General features: G+C 33.9%; 1 protein-coding gene across 1 annotated transcript; it reads right to left on the bottom strand.

Moving 5' to 3' along the window:
- Positions 1 to 18,070: 18,070 nt before the first annotated feature.
- On the bottom strand, positions 18,071 to 21,298 carry LOC142335021 (uncharacterized). The gene is made up of 4 exons (XM_075383349.1): positions 20,250 to 21,298; positions 19,905 to 20,020; positions 19,285 to 19,494; positions 18,071 to 18,837 (listed from the first exon to the last, which is right to left on the bottom strand). The coding sequence occupies exons 1-4, from the start codon at positions 21,296 to 21,298 to the stop codon at positions 18,071 to 18,073; spliced, it is 2,142 nt and encodes a 713-aa protein (XP_075239464.1).
- Between the last annotated feature and the right edge of the window lie 1,291 nt (positions 21,299 to 22,589).

Here is a 22,589-nt window from a genome sequence, read left to right as displayed (position 1 = left end):
AATTTTTTGTTCTCCTCGCGCAGTTGAGCTATCTCGTCCGTGCAATTTTCAGTTGTGCAATATTTTTGACCGATTTCTCGGAACTGGTTGTCGAAAGTCTGCGACGCTGTTTCATAAAGCCATTTATTGCAATCTTGTCGCTGCAAAAGACTATTCAAATCTTCGGGTGTCAGTTCAAAGGGATGTTCGTTTACTTTTTGTTTGATATATGCGAAATCGGATAAAGGTAGACATGTGAGTTTATGCAAGACAACCATTGCTTCGTCGAAACGATCAACCGGAATAACAAGCTTGTATTTATTCAAGACCATCTGAATCATAAAGGGTAGTAGATTTTTTTTTATATTTTATCCACCGCTAGAGGAAGTGTGAAACAGGACGTTATATTTAGAGGATTAATTGCAAAATTAAACTGATAAGTGAAACGTAATTATCAAAACAAGTGTCCATGATCGTTACAGATATTTTATGATTGTCTTTGACGTTGTTTTTGACATTATTTCTGTTTTTTTTCTGAACAACTTTTAAAAGTTTTGTTTCTGAATATAGTGAAACAGGACCTTGTTCTGAACATTGTTTTGTTTTTGACAATTCAAAGAATTTTTGCGATTCAAAAAATTTGAATTGTATTGGGGCACTGTCTTTTTTTAAAGATATGTTCACACAATTTCCAGATTTTTGAAGTCAAATTTTCTGTTCTCGATTAAATAATTAATAAAGTAATAAGTAATTATGTTACTGTTACGCGTAATTTGAAAATATTTACACTGCCGGACTAACATAGGGCTGTATACTCCTTGAAATAGATCGGAATTCAGTGTTACTTTTTTGTTTTGTTTTCTGTTTCTGAATAACTTTTTTATGACTACGAATTGCTTGGTTGAACATTGTTTTGATTTTCTGTCTGAATACTTTTTTAAATAACTTTGTCTCTGAATAAATTTTTTATAACTTTGTTTTCTTCTGTTCTCGATTGAATAAGTAACAAACAAGACTATCACTTTGTATTAAAAGAAGAGTATGACCTACTCTTTGAGCAGGAGGGCAGCGATGCCTATTGAAAATTATTGTCAAGCGATTTTTAGCAATTCATTTTTTTTTTGACACGTGATGAGAAAACAAAAGATTGAATATCAAGCGATGACTGGTAAGATTATAGGCAAGAAGCCTCAACAAAGATTGATGTTCATGGATCAGATGAAAACCGCGACAAATTGTGCCAAAACCACTGAAGTTTTCAAGAGGCTGAGAGAGAGAGAGAGAATTGGTCGCCGATGTCAAATGATATGGCACGCAAAGAAGAAGAGGGACGTACACTAAGTTTCAGATCATATGTTAAAGCGGCAATAGGATCACGGTTAATTAAGTATCTATGACAGATTCCATGAACCAAGACCTAATACAGTGGCAACGGTCTTTGACACTAAATGGATTACAATTAATTCGAAAAATTCCAAACACAATTTATTAAAAGATCCAAGAATATCAAAAAACTGAATAAACAGAGAGTCTCGGTAATGTGTGATTGCTCGGTAATGTATGTATTGATAATTCTTGCAGGAAATTTTTGCTAAATTTATCTTATAACAGATTAGTCAATAGTTTAATCTAAATCGAGGAATCCTCACTTGATGCTATTTTTGCAACAAAGTGGGCAGAAAATTTTCATTTGATGATTGGTCATTTGCGGTTGATCGTTTAAATAATTTATAGCCTGATCATTGTGACAGTTCTTCGACTTGATCAATTATGCTTATTATGTACTGATTATTGCAGAATTTTTTTGGTTTGCTTTTTTTGGAGCAAATAATGGCGTGATCATTGAAGCATTTCTTAGCCGCATCACTAAAGCAATTTGAATAATTTTATTTTTTTTATTCAGTTTTATTTAATTTTAGAATTTTAATTTATTTGATTTTATATAAATTTATTTAATTTTATCATTTTAATTTGAGTAAAATGAGGAAGTTCTAAGAATGGGAACGCTTTTGAAAAATATGAAACCAAATTACAATCTGAGTTACTGAGTTAAAATTTGATAATGTCTTTTTTAATATTTGAGGGGCATTAGCGAAAATGATTGCAAGAGCTCCAGGAGCCCACCTTAAAATTTTTGTCTATTTTCAAAAACCAAACTGAGTTGTTTTTATCCGGAAACGTTTCCTCTTACACCTCGCTTGTTCTTAGCCCTTCTCTGGCTGTTATTGTTAAACCTTTAATATCCGATGAAAAAAAATCATTTATAACTTAAAAATCAAAAGAAAAACTGAAATAATGAAAAAATAACGATTGCAATTTTACAATCCTACACCAGTCAGCCAAATTTTAATAAAAAACTTAAAAAATATTGCTTTGAAATGTTTTGCCGTAATTCATGTATCGCTCGGACCGTCCTTACTCATCACATACGAGAAAAATTCTCATTTCCCTTAAATGGTAATAAATACTCAAAGGCGGCAAAAAGCGTGAGCGAAATCCGTTTTTTACGCTCTCGCCCATGTATTGGGTTTTTAAAATAGAATTCGGTCATAAATTAAAGTAAATTTATTATAACTAAATAGCAACGGACAGTAATGTAAGTTATTTTCTACTTCCCTGATTACACTCCCTGATGTTATTGTCGTCTTTATCTCGACAGGCTGGCCTGAAGATAGCATCACACAATGAACTTACAAACGCACCCTTCATTCGTGGTAATTTACCCTCGTTGTAATCAACCAAAGTCTTGCTGAAATTTTCATGAGCAAAATATCTTTGCCATCCGTTGAATTTAATATACGAGTACAAATACGAAACGGGTTCTCGGACCGACGTGACCCAGAAAAACTCGTCCGTTGGGAAAAGTGCTTCGGTCTTGCTCGAGTTGTCAATTTCCAAATGTTCCATAAAGTATCCGTGATTACTTCGAGTAGCTCTCGTTTTTCTGCCCACGTCATAGGGCCTCGCGATCTCGTATGTATGATAATGGGTAGCAATTTGAGTGAAAATTGAAGCAAGCGTACTTTGAAAGTTTGAACCCTTGTTTACAACATTATACTTTTCCTCAAACAATTTGATTCAATATTTCATTCTAATTCATTGCCACGATAGTTACGGACTAGTCTTTTCAATTATTTTCTTCCTACTGCAAAAAGATTTGGCACAAAAACAAAAAGTTTGTTTCATTACGGTTTAGTGAAAAAGAAAACGACACTAAAAGACGCCGGAACCTGAGCTGATCCGAAAAGAGCCGAAAACAGAAAACTGCTTTTATTGACCCCAAATTTTCAGTTAACACTAAACAAGGAGACTCGAACCAATGATTGTGTGTTCAATCATAATTTTCCGACCCCGCTCATCCTACGTTTCAGTTTAATTGTCTACCAAATGAGGAAGGGATAGATATTTTTCAAAAATTCAATTACTTTTCGAAAAAAACTGGTGTAGGAATAAAAACTTGCGTCCAACTCAAAAAATTCAGTGGGCTTGAAGAAATGCTGCTTTAGAGGGCCGAAGATATTTTCAATTAGTGAAAATACTGGACAAGACAAACAAAAAGAAAGAAACAACGACAACAAACATTAATAACATCCAAAACTCGATGTCTGTTTGTAGAAAAATTTTATAACAAAGTCTAAAAGTCCAAATAGCGTCAGATAAAACCTAAACTACACAAAATAACTAGCTAATTGTTCATCACTAGAAAAAAATTGGACTAGTCTTTGATGAGATTGGGTAACAAGTATAACAAAACCAACAAAGCTAGTTAATTTAATAACTACGCTCATGTTTTTTTTTAAAACAATTGGTCTCGAAGTAATTAAACCCATTAGATCCGAACAGAAACCAAAAAAAAAACGGTTTAATACAATCATTTAGAAGTCCATAAGATAAAACAATAGGTCTTGTCATTATTAAGTTTTTTTTCAAATAACAGAAATTACAAGAAACACAACAGAAAAAGGAAAAAATTAAGAACTCAAAAACGGTGTCAAGGCGGTTATAAACATGAATTTTTCCCTAAGGATAAGAGGTGTATAGTTGCAACTTTTTTTGAACGCCAAAACGCCCATAAGTGATATGTGACCACTCTTTAAGTAAACTAGGTAACAGGAAGAGAAGAGAAAGTTAAAGGAAGCAAGGTTTAATTTTTTTTCAAAAAGAGATGATTAAAAGGTTTTGAAAACCAATAGATAAAAATTGCCAAAAAATAAGGTTTGCTTATTCCTCTACAAGGGCCAATGAGGATTTTTTGATCAGTATGTGTCTGTTGTTCACAAAAAAAGTTAAATACAGACAAAAATTTTGAAAAAAGAAAAAAGTTCAAAAAGTAGCGTCGAAGCCGTTAACGACATAAAAAATTAACTTAAACCATTCAATATGTTCAATTTCGCCTTTTTTAATGCCAGAAACCTGATATATGACCTGTGATTAATGAGACTAGATGACAAATAAAGCAAAAAGAACAGAAGATGAAAAAATAAAAAAATTCTTTTTACAATTATTGAACAAATTATATTTAAAGTCATGAAAACCATCAGCTAACAACTAAAATCAGTTCATAAGCTTCTGTGTTCCTCCATAATTGACTTTTAAGACTTCCTATTGTTCAAAAGTTTCAGAAATGACTACAAGAAGGAAGGCAATTAAAGACAAATTTGGATAAAACTTTCATTAACTTCTTCTAGAAAACTGTGTTGATGCCGTCAAAACAATAACCTACTCCTTAAAAACTGATTTTCCTAAATTTTGTACACCAATAAATTAATATGTGACCATCAAAAAACTGTTAATGTGACCAAAACAAACAAAACATTATGAAAAAGGAGCAAATGACAAAAAACAAAAAATTGCTGTGAAACTAGTAGCATCAAAGCCAGAAAACATTTACTTATAGCGTAAAGAACCAAGAGAGATTTAATTATTATCAACTTAATGAAGTAGAATATGTACTCTGTCTTTGCTGAAACTAAGCTACAAATGAACAAAATATGGAAAAAACTGATGCAAATCTCTATAATCCATTATCTATTTTGAAAACGACTGGTTTTAAAAGTCAGAACAACAATAAATTTTTCACTGAAACTACAAATACATTAACTGACAATTGTTTATTGAGCCAACTGGACCTGTTAACAGTTAGCGTCGATGAGAAATCTTCTGTTTTGCGACGAGCATTCAAAAGCAGATTGTTTATTCGGAAAAAAAAGCCACTGATTACAATCCGAATTGTTTTTAGATTGTAGATTTCCACGATCAGACCAAAACTAGCCTTGCTAATACTGTTCGTTCATTGGGAACATGCAATGGTGCCAAGTTGCAATTCTAGTGTAATATGACAAAATAGTCCACATATCGAGGAAAGAAAGACGCTGTTTGCATAATTATCGATTTATGTAAATTAAAAACCGGCAAAGTTTTAAACCCAGAAGTTTTCAAAGAGTACAAAGAAGCAAACTAGCCATCTCTTATGTTGAAGCAAAATTTGTCTGCAACTTTCAGGTGTTAAAACCAATGTTGACTAACGAAGCTTATTTCTTGCGATTTTTGAGAAAAAATGGCTGATTTATTGAAATATGTAGCGATATTTTGCTCCTAATTATTAGATTAAATATTTAATCAAAAATCTTCTGTTTTTTAAAACAGACTAACAAAACTTTTTAAGAAAACTTTATAACATACTTAAGCAAAAAAAACTGACTCAAATATGAGTAAAAATTCCGGAAAATGTGAATAAAAACAACGGAAATCAGTCTATTAATCACAAAACTTTCAACCTCATTAACTCCCTGCAAAAAAAAACAAAAATCAAAAAATCTTTTTAATTCCGAATTTCACGCTGAACGAGCTTTCTAACGATACCGGTCTCAGCTCTCGTCGATGAATATATCGATGGGCCAAAACTGAATGGACAAAAAAAACGCATTTGAGTATATAGTTCCTCCCCCCTAAAGTGGGTCGCAAAAATTAGTATTTACGTGAGTAAATTAATCTCATTTTTCGTTGTGATAGTTTTATATGAAGTCTTATGAGTCCCTGAGGTATAAACATGGCGCGAGAAAGTTAGAAAATAATTATTTATATCATAGCTTTGTATTTTTGTTATTAAGTAATGAAATTTCATTTTGCAATAGCTTGTTCATAATTGATTGAAAATTTTTAGTTTTATATTACATGTAACTTTAACTTGCTTACTAAATTAAGCAATTACTGCAATTAAACTCTGCACTTCTTGTAACGTCGGCTATATTTTTAGTCATCTTCATTACGCTTCAAAGCGTACGTTTTGTTCGAGTAAACATATGCGTCACCGTTTTTCACGACAGCCGTTAAAGGCAAATGACAGCTGTTAGTAATGAAACTAACCTTAAAACAAAACCAGAACATCAAAAACAAGCAAGACTAAAAAATCAACTTTTGTTTTTTGAAAAGACAGGATCAACATCAAAAAACAACTGCTATGTACCCAAAGTGCCAACTATGTTCCAATACAATAAAACTAGCTGAAACTTTTCGAAAACATTTAGTATAAAAGTCACACCACGCAACCACTACTGACGGATACCTGTACATCCAATATTTGATTCCTCAATGACCACAGCTAGACCTGTCATCAATGAGATTGTGATAAGACAGCAATAAGTACAACAAACACAATTATAAAATTTAAAAAATCAGTAAGATTTTTTTTTAAAAAAAACGAAGAAGTGTATAAGTCACAAAAATCAATAGCTATGAACTGATATGACTTGCTTTAATTGAAGCATTTTTAGCAACCAATGAGACCTGTCGATAATGAGACCAGTTAAGACGGCCCCAATGAGATTAAATGATAATACATAAAAAAAATAAATAATTGCAGAACACCAAAATTCACTCAAAAATTTTTGTGAAGAAGTAGTGTCAAAGTCATGAAAAGCACTAGCTATTATCTTGACCCAATAATTAGTTTCATTTGTGTCTCATAAGCAACCAATCAAACCTGTCACTGATGACTCTAAGTGATAAAACAACAGATAATTTTTTTTTTAAAAGGACTAAATTTTTTACTATTTCAGTGTGACAAAAATCACCACTCTAATTTGATTTCTCACTGACGTGAAAAAGCCGAAAAAAAACGTAAACAGATCTTGAAAAAAATACAGCGCACCAATACAATTCAAATTCTTTGAATTGTAAAAAACTTCTTAATTTCAGAGGACTGAGAAGATAAATTAGCATTCATCGATAAAATGGTTCCTAAAAAAATTGATAAGAAATTGGATAAACCAATTGTCGCCTGATTAAAGTTTCCCAACAGGCATTAAAACATTAAGTAACCATAACAACATTAAATAACCAAGATGGTTATCAACAGACTGATTAGAAGTTTATGAACCTCGTAAAATTGTTTCAGCAATACACAAAATAACCAAAGAATCTCACGTTTTTTGCTCTGATAGGGAAACAAAAAGAGAACAAAAGCAGCATTTATTTGTTTTAGAATCTTAAAGAATTTATAGTTGCCCCTAATTTTCAAAGTTTTTTAGAGAACAGAGCATGACTTAGCAGCAAAAAAATTTTCATATGTTTGAGACATATAAAACTACGAAACGAGACAAAAATGCGATCTAACATTTCAAAAAATGAATGAAGTTATCAAAATAAATCAGAAAACTCTAAATGTTGTATTCGATTTCGAAAGCGAGCTCGAAAACGTCATTTTTGTCGCAATGACGTTGCAGCGTTGTATCATTTGCAAGAAAACGGGAGAATCGGCCTTTGAGAGCATATAAATTATGTTTTAATAAGGTATGTAGGGCCTCATATATGTAGGGCATCATATATGTAGCGCAGGAAAAATACCCATAACCTCTTCAATTTTTTATGCATTAGTTCGTGTTCCCCAACACTGGTACTCTCGGTCATATATATAAAACTATGTTAGATCGCATTTTTGTCTCGTTTCGCAGTTCCCCAACACTGGTACTCTCGGTCAGCGTTTACACCGAATCAACTGACATTACAATCAAAACAATAGAATAAAAACAACCAATTACAAGCTCTATGCAGTGCATGATTTTCTTATAAACAGTGCCAAACTCTAAAACTTACAAAATGTGTGTTTCAAGCAATGTATCACAACTCGGCAAAATTGATTTCTAAATTTTAAACTGCATCTCGTACAGCTTAGATGGCTTAATAAGAGTCCCGCACGTACCCTAGCCAGAAAAAAATATTTCTAAAGTCTTCTGTCAGTATTTTGTTTTTGTGTTCATTAATTGCTGCTTTAAATTAAAATATTTCAAACTTGAATTACTCCCGAAAACGATAAAAAATTGTCGCTAAAAATTGATATAATTTTTTTCAAAAATTTTTCTCAAAAACCGGTTAAAAAAGATTTTTGAGAGGTCGAAATTAAAGAAACAGCTGAATCTGAAGTAAAAACGCGATATAGTGAAAATGATCATTGTTTGTGACCAAATTTGACAGATTATTGCCTTATGTGAAAAAAAGTCAATATTTTTTTTCAAATTACTGTTGCGCTGCTAAGTAAAAAAAATTTGATCCTAAAACAAGGGTGTTTGCGCGCGAGTGATGAGTTAAAAGAATGGGGTAGCTATAACTCAAGTTTTACGTTTTGTCGGACCAATAATGCTTAATTTCAAAAAAAAACTATTTGCTTAGAAACCACGCGTCTGTTGATTGACAACTAAACAAGTTAGTTTTCACTAATAACTACAATAGTTTCATTTGCGAAAACTGTGTAATTATCAAAAATTTGGGAGAATGATACAGAAAAAGATTGAAATAGATTGCAAGAACTGATGACTTATTAAAGAACTGAGCTTGTTCTACTATTTCCATCGCTATCGAAAAAATAGCCATTGTTTTTATTTTTTACAGCTGAAAATGGCCCAGGAAACATCAACTTTTCTATAGGAAATACTTCCCAGTTACATAAAACATTTCTAAAACTTCACTGAGATGTATAAAAAATCATTCGTACAAAATGCTCAAATAGTTTCAATGCTCATTTTCTGCTCTCAATTTTAGATAATGTTAAGCAGACAAGTCAGTTGTCTCCGGTCAGATAATCTACTATACCATAAGATCTTCTCTTAGTCTTTCATTTTTTCCGAAAAGAGTAATAGTTTTTGGAAAAAATATGGAGCAGCTATGATATGATATCTTCTAATGTAAATCGCAAACGTTGAACAAATTTTGTTGCGCTGAAGAATTAAAAAGCTATGGAAATTACTTTTTTGTGAGAAAAAGAGAGAAATCTTTATTGAATTTTTTTCGAAATCTTACACCCTTGAAAAACAGATCTTTGATATACAGAATCCTTAAATGTAGAAAACTTTGGAATTGAAATTGTTAAGAAAAAAATAAGCGTTTTTTCAGACAACCAGAATCTCAAATGCGGGGATATCACTCAATTGTTGGAGCAATTATCATCATTGAGACCGATAGCTCCTTTATGCCTTTTTTGAAATTTTATTTAAATATCAATCCAGTGTTTTCCATAAATGAAAGAAATCTCCGTTTTGACTCTTACAAGATATCAATCAAGGCAAAAAAAATCTGAGTACGAATGTTTTAGGGAACATCATTGAAGCAGTTTATTGTTTATTAAACCAATTACAAAACCTAATTCAATGAAAAAAATACTAGCCTGGATTCAAAATCTTGCAAGAATCTTGCAAGTTTTTGAATTCTGGAAAATTTATTTGTGTACATTTGGTAGCTGAAACTAAAACCAAATGAAATGAATGATATCAGTATTCTTGATCAGCAAAACTGAACCTATATGACTTTTTTGTAAACGCCTTTTGAATGTGAAATCTTGCAAGAATCTTGCAAGATTCTTGCAAGATTTTGAATTCAAGGACAACTTTCCGACAATTAACTAGAGGCTACTCGAGGCAACCAAATCCGTCTTTTCAAAGTTCAATTTACCTAATCAAAGACAAAAACATTTTCAATCTTTTTCTCATTTTCAATTAAAACGACTAATTTTTAGAGACACAAAAAGTTGGTATTTTTTGTTACTGATCCTGCCGGTAATTTAGCATGTTTTCTGTTGTCGTAAAAAATTCGATTAATGTTAGGTCTAATTATCTTCCTATTCAGATTCAAGTGAACCTATATGATGCCTTCAGTTGATAGCTATTGGTGTTAATGTCCTTAAAGTTTTTTCATTCGAAAATTATTCGCTGTGTTTTGAAGTTTCATTTTTTGTTCTTCTTTCATCCGATTTATAGTTTAGATTTTATCTGAGAAAATCAACCTCAACTTGCTGGTAATTCAAACATATACTCCGTTTTTGATCTTATGCTAAGTAATGTTTCTTAATAAGGTTAAAGAGAACAAAACAGCCGGAGTTTTTAATTACTGATATTTCGCAATGTAACACAACAAACTAATTGTACAAAATGATACATTAGTTCATTTAACCAATCCTTAAGTCAGCACATAGCAAGAAAAAAACTGTCCAAAAGGATGGCGTTGCGGTTTTGTGGTGCTTTTAATAATTCTTGTTCCAGTTATTTTGTTGTCAAATCACACAAAACACCCCAACCTCTGGGATCTTGCAAGAAGAATTCAATTCTTGCAAGAATCTTGCAATATAATTGGAAGAACTATGCATTATCTTGCAAGATTTCTTGCAAGATTTCTTGCAAGATTCTTGCAAGATTTTGAATTCTTTGATCATTAGGGTCATCTGAAAACTTTTATGCGTTCAAATTTTCCTCAGATCAGACATTCGTTCGCTTGAATTTGTCCCTGATCAGCGAGTTCAAAAAACTTTCATCCTTCACTAAGCCATTCCTGGCCCCAACAATCTAATATCAGACCGTACCAGACCAAAATGGCACCTAATCATAAAAGTTTCAGATCATAGTCTAGGTTTTCCCACACTGTATTTCGAGCGCATTATGAAAAGGTGTGCAATCTAAGACAACCTGATCAGAAGTGACCACATGGGACCTCATTCTGCAAGAAGAGATTTGCAAGTCTCAAGTCAAGTATTAACCACGAATACTTTAGTATTAGCGTTAATTCGTTACTACAAAATATTACACGTGAACCTGTGAAATTATGTGCCTTCAAATATCCCTGAAGATGGAATAGAAAAGCAAGAAAAAAGCAAAGTCCGTGGGGGGGGGGGGGGGGGGGTGGGGGAGTCACTTTCTTAGACTAGAAAAAGTTTAGATCAACAAATAACTCATTAAAAAGTCAGACAGTTGATATGATAAAAGAACTCACTGCAATCGAAAACGAATCCAATAAAAACAGCACAAAGTTTTTCTTTTTTTGCTTTTTTTCTTATTTTCATTTTCTAGGAAAATTTAAAATGAGCAGATAACCTTTTCTGCTAGTGAAATAGAGAAGACAGAATAACAGTTTTTCTAAAAACCGAACAAAAAATAAATATGAGGCAGCAATTTTACATGTTTCTATACTGCAGGAAATGGACAAACAGCTGTCATTGTCAAGACGTGAAATAAGAAAAGAAGGATAAAAATTGAAACTCAAATATTGTTCTAGGAATTTTAAGAGAGCTTTTAAGAGATTACTCCATAAGACGTACCTTCATCTATTCCCGTCAGTCAACATAAAACTAGGTGGAAGTTATCGATAACTCAAAATCTCTCAGCTTTTTGAACTCATTAATTATAAAATAAGTAATCAAGAAATCTTATCAGTTTTTACGAAAAAACTTTGAGTCTATATTACAAGATTAAAAAATACCTCTTAAGATTTTACAAGACAAAAATACTTAGCAGAAAAAATTTTGTTCCCTAAGGTCTGACAAGTGAAAACAAAAACTGAACTAAATAATAAGTAGTGAAAACTTAAGTAGTTCATTGACTGAAGTAGTATTATACACAAGCTATCATTTGGTGAACCCTCATTTACTTCACTACGCAAAAAGGAATTAAAAGGCAAAATCGTCAAAAATTATATTTTCTAAGATACTAATTTAATCGGCCAAAAGGTCATGTAACATACGGACCGATCGATCAGAAGCATTAATTTGGATATCGTCGATATAACTTTACAGAAGTTTTCCGATACACTGTTATGCAAAGACTTAACAATACTGACACTGCTATTTTTGGCGAAAAAATAAAAGTCGAAGTTTTTTTTATGGCCAAAAACTAAGATAAGGGCATACCATTACTGTTTTTGTTCAATATTCAGAACATAATTGTGTTTCGGAACATTTACCATCACTACTTTTTTGTTCAGCCCAACTAGCCTCTGGATATCTTTTGCAGAGATAGAAATGTGTCGTTTTAAAAAAGAATTTGATCGACCGAATGAATTGATTGTTGATGAGACAGTTTAAATTTTTTCATTTCTTGAGGGAAAAGAGAAGCTCAAGTTTTTTTCAAACAATTTTTTGCTTATTCAAACCATCTGCTTCATTTTATTCCAATTTTACATTTTAAGTTTCATAATATACGAGTGTCGTTTTCGTATATGTTTCAGATCAATATGTTTAGAATTTAATTTCGCTTTGATAACACAAAAACTATATTTTGTTCCGGCCTCGAATTTTAGAAAAACTGAGTTGATCTTTGAAAGACTTTCTCGAAGTTTTTATTTTTCAAAGAAAATTGAAGCTTGATTTTTAAAATATTATAAATTTCCAACTATTGTGCGTTTTTCGAAAACGTCCACCTGGTTATAGTTACACAGAATAAAAAACGTCATGTCACATAGGTCATTCACGTCGCTCAAAGTAAAGAAATTTTGGGTCGCAACGGCTAACTAAGGGTCAGCCTTCCTATCAAACAGGATCATTACTTCTCTGAAACAAATAACCGAGAACAAGCATCTGGATTAACCAAGTTTTATCTTAAGGTCCTTTTTCAGTTTTTGACCGTTCAGAACAATGTACATTTAAACTTGTTTTGTTGAAATCTACAAGATAGCAATATTATTGTAAAGGAATATTTTTCATAAAATGGAGATAGTCTTGTTAAGTGTCCTTTAGGAGAAATTTTTGTTTTGAAAAAACTGAATAAAGGTTATTCGTATTATGCGAGCTGAAATATGAGTCAGACTATGCACGACAAAAAAGTTCACGTATGGTAGATTTACTATCGTGTCAGCCTGATAAGATCTTGTTCGATATAAATTTTGGTAAGAATCTCATCAGAATATGAACGATAAAAACTGAAGAAAAACCATAACAACTATGGTTCTGTAGTTACGACAAGGAGGCTCGTTAATATGCAATTTCACACGATGTTCTGACCCGAGCTGATCTACATCTTTGAATTAACTGTCAACCAAATGAAGAGATAATCAAAAATAGATCTTTGAATTTAAAAAATCGTTACATAAACTACTTAATGAATAACATAATGCCATTCCTCAAAACAACGCTCACGAGATTGGACATTAAAAAACAATGGGAAAAGTAAAACGAACAACAAAATAAGCAGAAACAGAAACATTTTTACGGCACAAATTCAACACCTAATCTTTAAAGCAACTAGTAACAATGTTAAAAAACATTCAGATAAAACCTTAACTACACAAATTTACTTTTTTGTTACCACAATGCAGATGGGACTTTGTATGAATGAGACTGGTTAACAAGTCGACAAAAAGAAGAAACAAGGAGGCGAAGTTCAAAAATCAACCAACATTTTTCAAAGCAAATATTTTCAAACGTTTTAAAAAACGTTCGCTTTTTAACGGAAAAAGTCCCAATAAATTTAATAAAAAGTCGTTGTGATGCCAATAGGACCTGTTTTTGGTTAGACTTAGCCACAGAAAGGGACTAAAGATGAAGAAAAGTTACAAACAATTTGCTAAACCACAAACTAATGGAGCCATTAATATCTTTCGTTGTTATCTATTATGATTTTTATATTAAATGTTATTTAAACTAGATCAGTTAAAACTATACTGAAAATTTCAATATGTTCGATGATGATAATTGATTCAGGTTGACAATTATAACAACAAGACCTAAAAATTTTAAAATAGGTTTAAAAAGAAATGTAATCATAAACTTTAAGGCTGATTGCTATGAACTTACTGCATTGAGCAACCTCATTCATTCAACCCATATTTATCTCAATGAGTCGTATGACTATGAAAAAGACAACAAAGACAGGCAAAAATGAAAAATTTATTAGAAAAGTGCGAGAAGACAGTATCGTAGGCATTAAAAACAAACGTATTTCTGTGACAAGTTTTTGTATGGTCAATTGAACGTCTTCTCTGATCCAATGTAATCTCTCAATACAGGATAATGTGGTAAAATTTCGAAAGGAAAGTTAAGAAAAAGAAGGATTATGAAAAAATAACTAAAAGTTAAAAAAAATAATGAAAGTAGTGACATCGAAGTCATAAAGACAATTGTGAGAATGTAAAACCAGTAACCAACTTAATTTTGATTGAACTAGAAAGGAAGGCGTTCCTGTCAGTATTTCTCGGACTTACAGTTAACAGAAACAAATTAAAGAACGGTTAATGGTAAAAAAAACAAAGTCTTAACAGCCAATAGCTGTCCACTCAAAATACTGCATAAGTTCATTTATTGCTCTTTATGAGACCTATTGCATTTTAAGTCAACGACCCTATGCCATAAGACTACAAAATTTTACTGAAATCCCAAAGTGAAAATCAAAATTTTAATAAAAACTAAGAAAACTCCTAGTCAGAGCCATAAAAAACATGAGCGATTCCTTGGAATAGAATTATTTGATCAGTGCGAATCATTTGACTGTTAATGATGTTTTTCATTAACAGAACCTTGATTTGCAAAGTGACTAGTCACTAAGTGACTTGAAAAAAATCAAGAAAAAAAATTTGAAATCGTTTCTTAAATAATAGCTCTCATATAGAAATCGAATTTTTCTATAGTAAATTTCCCTATGAGACGAAAGCTAGCCGTTTTATGACTTATTGTTAGCTAGAAACCCCAAAAATTGTTTCATTTGATACATAAAAAGCAATTTTGAATTAATAATTTTTTAAGAGAAATCTTAATTTGAACAAAAAAAAGCTAAAGGTTAACAAATCACGTTAATCATCACGTACTCACAAAAAACTTTAAAACTCGATAACCCAAAAAAACTAAATTTAAAGAAAACCTTTTTTAATTCCGAACGCTACGTAGGACGAGCTTTCTAATAATACCACTCACACTTTTCTACGATGAATATATCGATCGGCCAAAATTGACTGAACAAAAACCCATTTGAGTACATAGTTCCTCCCCCCAAGTGGGGTTCGGAACAAAAAAATTATGTTTCTGGTGCTGTATGGCTCCGTTGTGAAATATGAAACTATACTGATAAAACTATACTGAAAACCTCAATATTTTCGATCATGATAATTAGATTCAGGTTGACAAATATAAAAACAAAACCTAAAAATTTTAAAATAGGTTTAAAAAGAAATATAATCATAAACTTTAAGGCTGATTGCTATGAACTTACTGCATTGAGCAACCTCATTCATTCAACCCATATTTATCTCAATGAGTCGTATGACTATGAAAAAGACAACAAAGACAGGCAAAAATGAAAAATATATTAGAAAAGTGCAAGAAGACAGTGTCGTAGGCATCAAAAACAAACGTATTTCTGTGACAAGTTTATGTATGGTCAATTGAACGTGTTCTCTGATCCAATGGAATCTCTCAATATAGGATAATGTGGTGAAATTTCGAAAGGAAAGTTAAGAAAAAGGAGGATTATGAAAAAATAACTAAAGATTAAAAAAATAATGAAAGTAGTGACATCGAAGTCATAAAGACAATTGTTAGAAAATAAAACCAGTAACCAGCTTAATTTTGATTGAATTAGAAAGGAAGGCGGTCCTGTCAGTAGTTCACGGACTTACAGTTCACAGAAGCAAGTTTAAGAACGGTTAATGTTAAAAAAAACAAAGTCTTAACAGCGAATAGCTGTCCACACAAATTCCTACATAAGTTCACTTACTGCTCTTTATGAGACCTATTGCATTTTAAGTCAACGAGCCTATGCCATAAGACTACAAAATTTTACTGAAATCCCAAAGTGAAAATCAAAATTTTAATAAAAATTAAGAAAACTCCTAGTCAGAGCCATAAAAAACATGAGCGATTCCTTGGAATAGAATTATTTGATCAGTGCGAATCATTTGACTGTTAAAAAGGTTTGTCATTAATAGAATCTTGATTTGCAAAGTGACTAGTCACTAAGTGACTTGAAAAAAACAAGAAAAAATATGAAATCGTTTCTTAAATAATAGCTCTCATATAGAAATCGAATTTTTCTATAGTAAATTTCCCTATGAGACGAAAGCTAGCCGTTTTATGGCCTTTCGTCTGTTAGAAATACAAAATTGTTTCATTTGTTACATAAAATGCAATTTTGAATTAATAATTTTTTAAGAAAAAATCTTAATTTGAACAAAAAAAAGCTAAAGGTGAACAAAAATCATGTTAATCATCACGTACTCACATAAAACTTTAAAACTCGATAACTCAAAAAAACGAAATTAAAAGAAAAGCTTTTTTAATTCCCAACGCTACGCAGGACGAGCTTTCTAATAATACCACTCACACTTTTCCACGATGAATGTATCGATCGGCCAAAATTGACTCAACAAAAAACGCATTTGAGTATATAGTTCCTCCCCCCAAGTGGGGTTCGGAACAAAAAAAATATGTCTGGTGTTGTATGCCTCCGTAGTGAAATATGATAAAAAATGATGACAACAATGAAACCGGTAAAATTTCACCGAATAACACTGATATGCGGTGAAATTATTTTGCACTGCTCAGATGTGAAGTATCTTCTATCAAATTCACCGCCTATGCCGCTCAAACAAAAACCCTGTTTACGGTGAAAATGTTTATTGTCTATTGTCACTGCAAATCATTATTTCTCAGTGACACCATGATCCAACCCGTTTCCACGACCCGTCTTGCATGGTTACTAAAACTTAATAATGAATATCAAACAAGGGGTAAAAAGGTTGTAAACAACGTGAAATACCTCGAAGCAACTTTGTACGCCTTTGTGAACATGAACTTCATAGTTGGTTTCTCACATTTTGGCGGCCGAGTAAAATTAACGCCTGCTAATTCTGGATTTTTACTAAGAAAATCTTGATAATTTGAGAATAATTCTCGTGAGTTGCTCAATTTGACGCTGTGTTTGGAACTGAATTCTTTTCCTGGAATTCCATCTCCTCCTTGATCTGATTTCGATCCAAATCGATTCCCTTCCACAATTTTTGGATTACTAAATTTCTGTTTTGCTTGTTCCCGATTTTCGTTATTTTGTGGTAATTGGTTTAACTCAAGCAACAACAGAATCACACTCAACGAGAAAAACGAAAATGCAAATAATTTTCTAATTCTGACTTTTCTTAAAACAATCATTTTAACTCAAACTATTGATCTTAATACTGATAGTGAATTTTCAACGCTAGAAAAACTTAAATGTTAATTTTTGCAGTGTTAGCTTAAGTTTATTAGTGATTAAGCCACGCGTTGTCTATATATTAAGATTTAATAGTATACCTTCATATTTTGTCATTCACTTTTCGAGTGTACGACGTTTTGTAGTCATCCGAAATTTAGATCTAGTTCTGCGCTAAAAGTTTGTTGGTATGCAATTTTTATCTCATTTCGGCTCCTCTAAAATAAATTGACATCTAGTCTGACATCCTAAAGTTTACGCCTGTCTTTGCTCAGAAGCTACAAAAAACAGCCGAATAACGTGAAGTTCTGTTTCTTCGAAACGCAAATTTACTTTGTAGTGAAAAACATATTTCTAGCATTGAAAAAGTCAAATTCAGATGTTTTGTTTCCATGTTTTTTGGTAACTGACAGTTAGCAATGTGGGACATAAAGTCAAGTTTTTTGCGGCAAATCATCTTAACTTCCGTATTTAGACATCTTGAAGTTGCATCCGCAACATGCTCCACGGGGGCAACAGGAAAAAGAGGGTAAAACACGAATAAATCCACCAAATAAATATGTTTCCAATTCCAGTTAGAATCCATAAACCCAAATTAAATTGAAAAACTATATGCAACCCCTTTGCCTAAAACCGGAGCGCAAAAAATATCAAAAAAAAAGCTAATCAGCGAAAACACGGGCGAGACCGGACACGGGGCGGACGAAGGTGCCGTGAGCCGTTTTCACTTTAACTACTCTGTTGTTACCATCTCGTCCAGGGAACACTTCTTCTACTCTTCCCAGAGGCCAAATACCACGTGGGGTGGAGTCTTTCAGGATCCACACCACATCGTTGACTTTGAGTGAATTCCCGGCGTTTTCGGTCCATTTTGGTTGCTTTATCAAGGTCGGTAGGTATTCCCGGGCCAGTCTCCTCCAGATGTGGTTGAGGAATTGTTGAACATTCTTCCAAGACTTCATGTTAGCTGGCTTGGTTGACGGGAAGATACAAGGGGGAAGAGAGTTGTAAGGACGCTGAAGTAGAAAATGGTTTGGCGTCAATGTTTCTTCGTTTTCCATGGCGTCCGACACGTTTGTAAGTGGTCTGGAGTTCATCATAGCTTCTGCTTCAACCATGATTGTGTGGAAAACGTCAAAAGTAAACTTTCTTGACCCTAGAATGATCAGGAGCGTCCGCTTGACACTCTGGATCAGCCGCTCCCAAGCGCCGCCAAAATGAGGGCCATAAGGTGGGTTGAAGTGCCACTTGGTGTTCTGTGCTGCAAGTGCTTTGTGAATTTTATCCTTGTCGAGATCATTCAGACAGCTTTTGAGTTCTTCTTTGGCACCAACAAAAGTCTTACCGTTGTCACTGTACAAATCAGCGGGCTGACATTTTCGCGAAGTGAAGCGGCGGTAGGCGTTCAGAAAAGTGTTTGTATTCAAATCTGGACAGGTTTCCAAATGAACAGCTCGCGTTACCAGACAAGTAAAGATGAGGCCGTAGTGTTTCTGAAACTTATCTTTTTCTTCCTCAATGTAAAATGGGCCGAAAAAGTCTAATCCGCAGTTGGCAAATGTAAATTGTTTGTTTTCAGTCGGGAAGCGGCAATCAGGTAGCGGTGCCATAAAAGTCTCAATGTTTTGCGGTTCGAAACGACGACAAAGGAAGCATTTGTATCTAATGCTCTGCAGTGTTCTTCGGAGACCAATTACGTAGTACCTTTGCTGTACAAAAGCCTTAGTGGCTTCTGTTCCCTGATGCACACAGATGCGATGGGCATGTTCGAGGTATAAACGACAAATATGATCTTTTGCATGAAGTACTATTGGCCGCTTGGCCAACTCGAGTTCACTGGGAGCAAAAATTAGCCTTCCACAGACGCGTAATATACCGTTCTTATCAAGCATTGGGTTTAACGACCTGTGTTTGAATTTCGGGTCCAGTTCATGGTTACTTTTTAGCAACTCGATGACGGTTGGGAAGCTGTTGACTTGCGACATTTGTATCAAGTAAGATTTTGATAATTCAATGTCTTCAACAGTGTGTTGATGGTGATTGTCACGCTGTTTTTTCGCTCTGTAGATCAGATTGAAAACAGTAGCTATCGTAAGCAAAATCTTTGTCCATGTTGAAAACTGTTTAGGGTCGAGTACTGGTTTCTTGGTTCTTAAGGCAGATCGTGTTGTTGCAGCACAAATCGGCATTTGCTTTGTAGGTCTACAAAAGACATCACTTGTGGAGAGAAAATCTGGTGGCTTAAACCAATTTGCTTCAATTTCCTTGGGTTCTAAACCACGAGTTGCATGATCAGCTGGGTTTAAGTTTGTCGCAATATGATTCCAATTGTCAGGTTTGCTTTTTACTTTTATTTCTGCAATGCGATTAGCAACAAAAACTGGTTGCTTCTTGGAAGAACCAATCCAGTCAAGGACAACTTGACTATCCGTCCAATAAAAACATTGCTGATTTCAAGAGAGAGTTCATAACTAACAAAATTCAGGAGTCGAACACCTGTGACAGATGCCTCCAGTTCCAACTTTGGAACGCTCAACTGTTTTACGGGCGCTACTTTGCATTTCCCGATCACGAATACAGTTTGTACTTCGTTGCTGGTCTTATTCAAGCTCCTGAGGTAGACAACAGCACACGTTGCAACAATCGATGCATCAAAAAAAAACATGCAACTGGTTCTCTGTCTCCAGTAGATTATGTGTTGTCATCTGTCGTGGAATTTCAAGTTGATGCATAGAGTGATAACTGCTAAGGAGCTTTTGTAAGGGATGTAGAAGTTCAATTGGGAGTGGCTCGTCCCATTTTCTACCTAATTTCCAAAGTTGCTGAAGAAGAATTTTGAACCTTATTGTCATTGGTCCAAGAAACCCAATTGGGTCAAAAATCGATGACACCAGACTGAAAAGTTTCCGTTGAGTGTATTGTTCAGCTTCTTTAGGGAATTCTCCTAGGGATTTCATGAAAAATGTATCTTTTTCAAGGTTCCATTTTTGTCCGAGGACTCTTGTTTCACTCTTGGGCTCCTCGAGGTCTTCTGGAGTAATACACTGAAGAGCCTGTTGATGGTTTGACAGGAATTTTGTGAGGCCGAAACCACCGGCTCTCAGGCAGTTCTTTACGTCAAATGCAGTCGCGTTGGCATTTTCAGGAGATTCGAAGGACTGGATGTAGTCATCCATATAAAAATAAGACTTTATAGCGCTCTGTGCTTTTGGATATGTCTCGACGTTGTCCTCTGCGCATCTGTTTAAGACAAAAATTGCACAAGATGGTGAGCAAGTTGCACCGAAAATAAATCTGGTGAATTGAAGCTGTCGCACATCATTGTCAATAGACCATAGGAAACGTAGTGCAGATTGATCTTCATTTCGGATGCCGATTTGCATGAACATTCCTTCAATGTCTGCCAAAATAGCAATAGGTTTTTCACGAAATCTGACCAAAATTCCTATTAGACTTTTTAAGAGGTCTGGTCCAGTTAGAAGATTGGAATTTAGTGACTCGCCTTTGAATTTTGACGCTGCATTGGCGACACGACGCACTTTGTTTGGTTTGTTTGCGCTTTGAACAGGGTGATATGGCAAGTACCATATTTTCTCAGGGGGTGGGTCTGCCATTTCCACTGGCTTGACGTAATTTTTCTCGAGATCTATGACAAGAGTCTGTTGGTACATATCACTTAGTTTTGGATCATTATTAAGTTGTTTGTTCAAACTGTTTAGCTGATTGAGGGCAGAAAAATAGTTATTTTGAAGATTGGCAGGTAGTTTCCATGGAAGACCTATTTCGTACCTTTCCCCTGTGTGGTTGATAGTACTCTCAAGTATTCGAATGGCAGACTTTTCATCTTCAGTGATAGTATTATCTTCTTTTCTGGTACCATCGTTCTCCATTGACCAAAATTCTTGTATCAAATTGTCCAAGGGTTGTTCTGGACTTTTCCGACAGACATGGTATACAAAAACTTTTGATTTATTAGAAGATTTTGAAGAGCGGTTTCCTAGTGTGTTCAGGTACTCTCCTGCAAGTGTCCATCCAAGCTTTGTCTTTACTCCGAAGGGGCGGATTTCGGTGCCTTGAATTACTTCAGTAGGATGCATAAAGGCAAAAGCATTGACACCAAGGAGTGCTCCAATCTTACCTTCGGCAATGTCTGGGAAATATATGTGTCGAAGTTCATTGAATGCATCGCAAACATAGTTTAGCTCAGTGACATTGGCTGCATTAACGTTTAATGTAGGGGTGCTGTAGGCTCTGGATTTTTGGAACTTTTCATCAAACTGATTGAAAGGGCAAACTGTTATTGGTTGCTTTATTTTTGATAGGGGCATTTCGTAATCAACGCTTAGATATTGAACAGTAGTTGAAGATTGATATTCGCGTGGGAGTTCCAGGTAGTCAGAAACAGCATCTAATAAAAACGTAAACTGACTGCCTGGGTCAATGAGAGCATACGGGTCGAATACTTTATCTTCTTTGATAAAGGATACTGGCAGCAGCTGTAACTGCTCAAACCAATATTTCGATGTACTAGATATTTGGTTGACATTGAAATTTTGGCTGGTAGAAGGTCCATTCAAATTCGCACGTTTCAATGACTGTTGATTATTATTATTTCCAAAATTTTTTCCGTACCTGAGATTGCTTTTGGGTTTGAATTGTGTTATTCTATTCTGAGTTGCTTCAATACTTTTTCGCGTTTGTGAGTTGTTGTCGTCTTTCGATGACCAATTTTGTTGACTTGAGGTTTTAGTTTGCTGTTGGACGTTGCTGGTAGTAAAAGCGGCATGTGTTCTGCTGAATTGTTTAGCTGGATTATGTATTGTTGTATGGTGAAAACCATTACACACTTGACCACGCTTCGAGGAGGGACAAGTGTCTCTGCGATGTTGATTACTTAAACAGTTTGTACACAAGCTATTTTTCTGGATAGTTTGAATTCGACCTTCAGGGGACAATTTATGGTAGTCTGAACAAGTTGCAACAAAATGCGGTTTGTGACATTGAACACAATTTGTGTGCTTGTTTGCAAATTGTTGCTCATTTTTCGAGCCGTTGTGATTAACATTTCGTTGATCTAAATTGTTCCTTTGAAACTGTCTTGCAGTTGTTTGCTTAAACTTTTCTTGAACCGATTGTTGTGCTGTCACAGCAGGATAATTACCGTTTTTGTTGTGAGTGAAG

This window comes from Convolutriloba macropyga, chromosome 2 (assembly GCF_964194025.1).
Source record: "Convolutriloba macropyga chromosome 2, txConMacr16.3, whole genome shotgun sequence".
Classification (NCBI taxonomy): domain Eukaryota; kingdom Metazoa; phylum Xenacoelomorpha; order Acoela; family Convolutidae; genus Convolutriloba; species Convolutriloba macropyga.
Note: the sequence above shows the minus strand (reverse complement) of the source record. Positions and strands in the feature narration are given on the sequence as shown.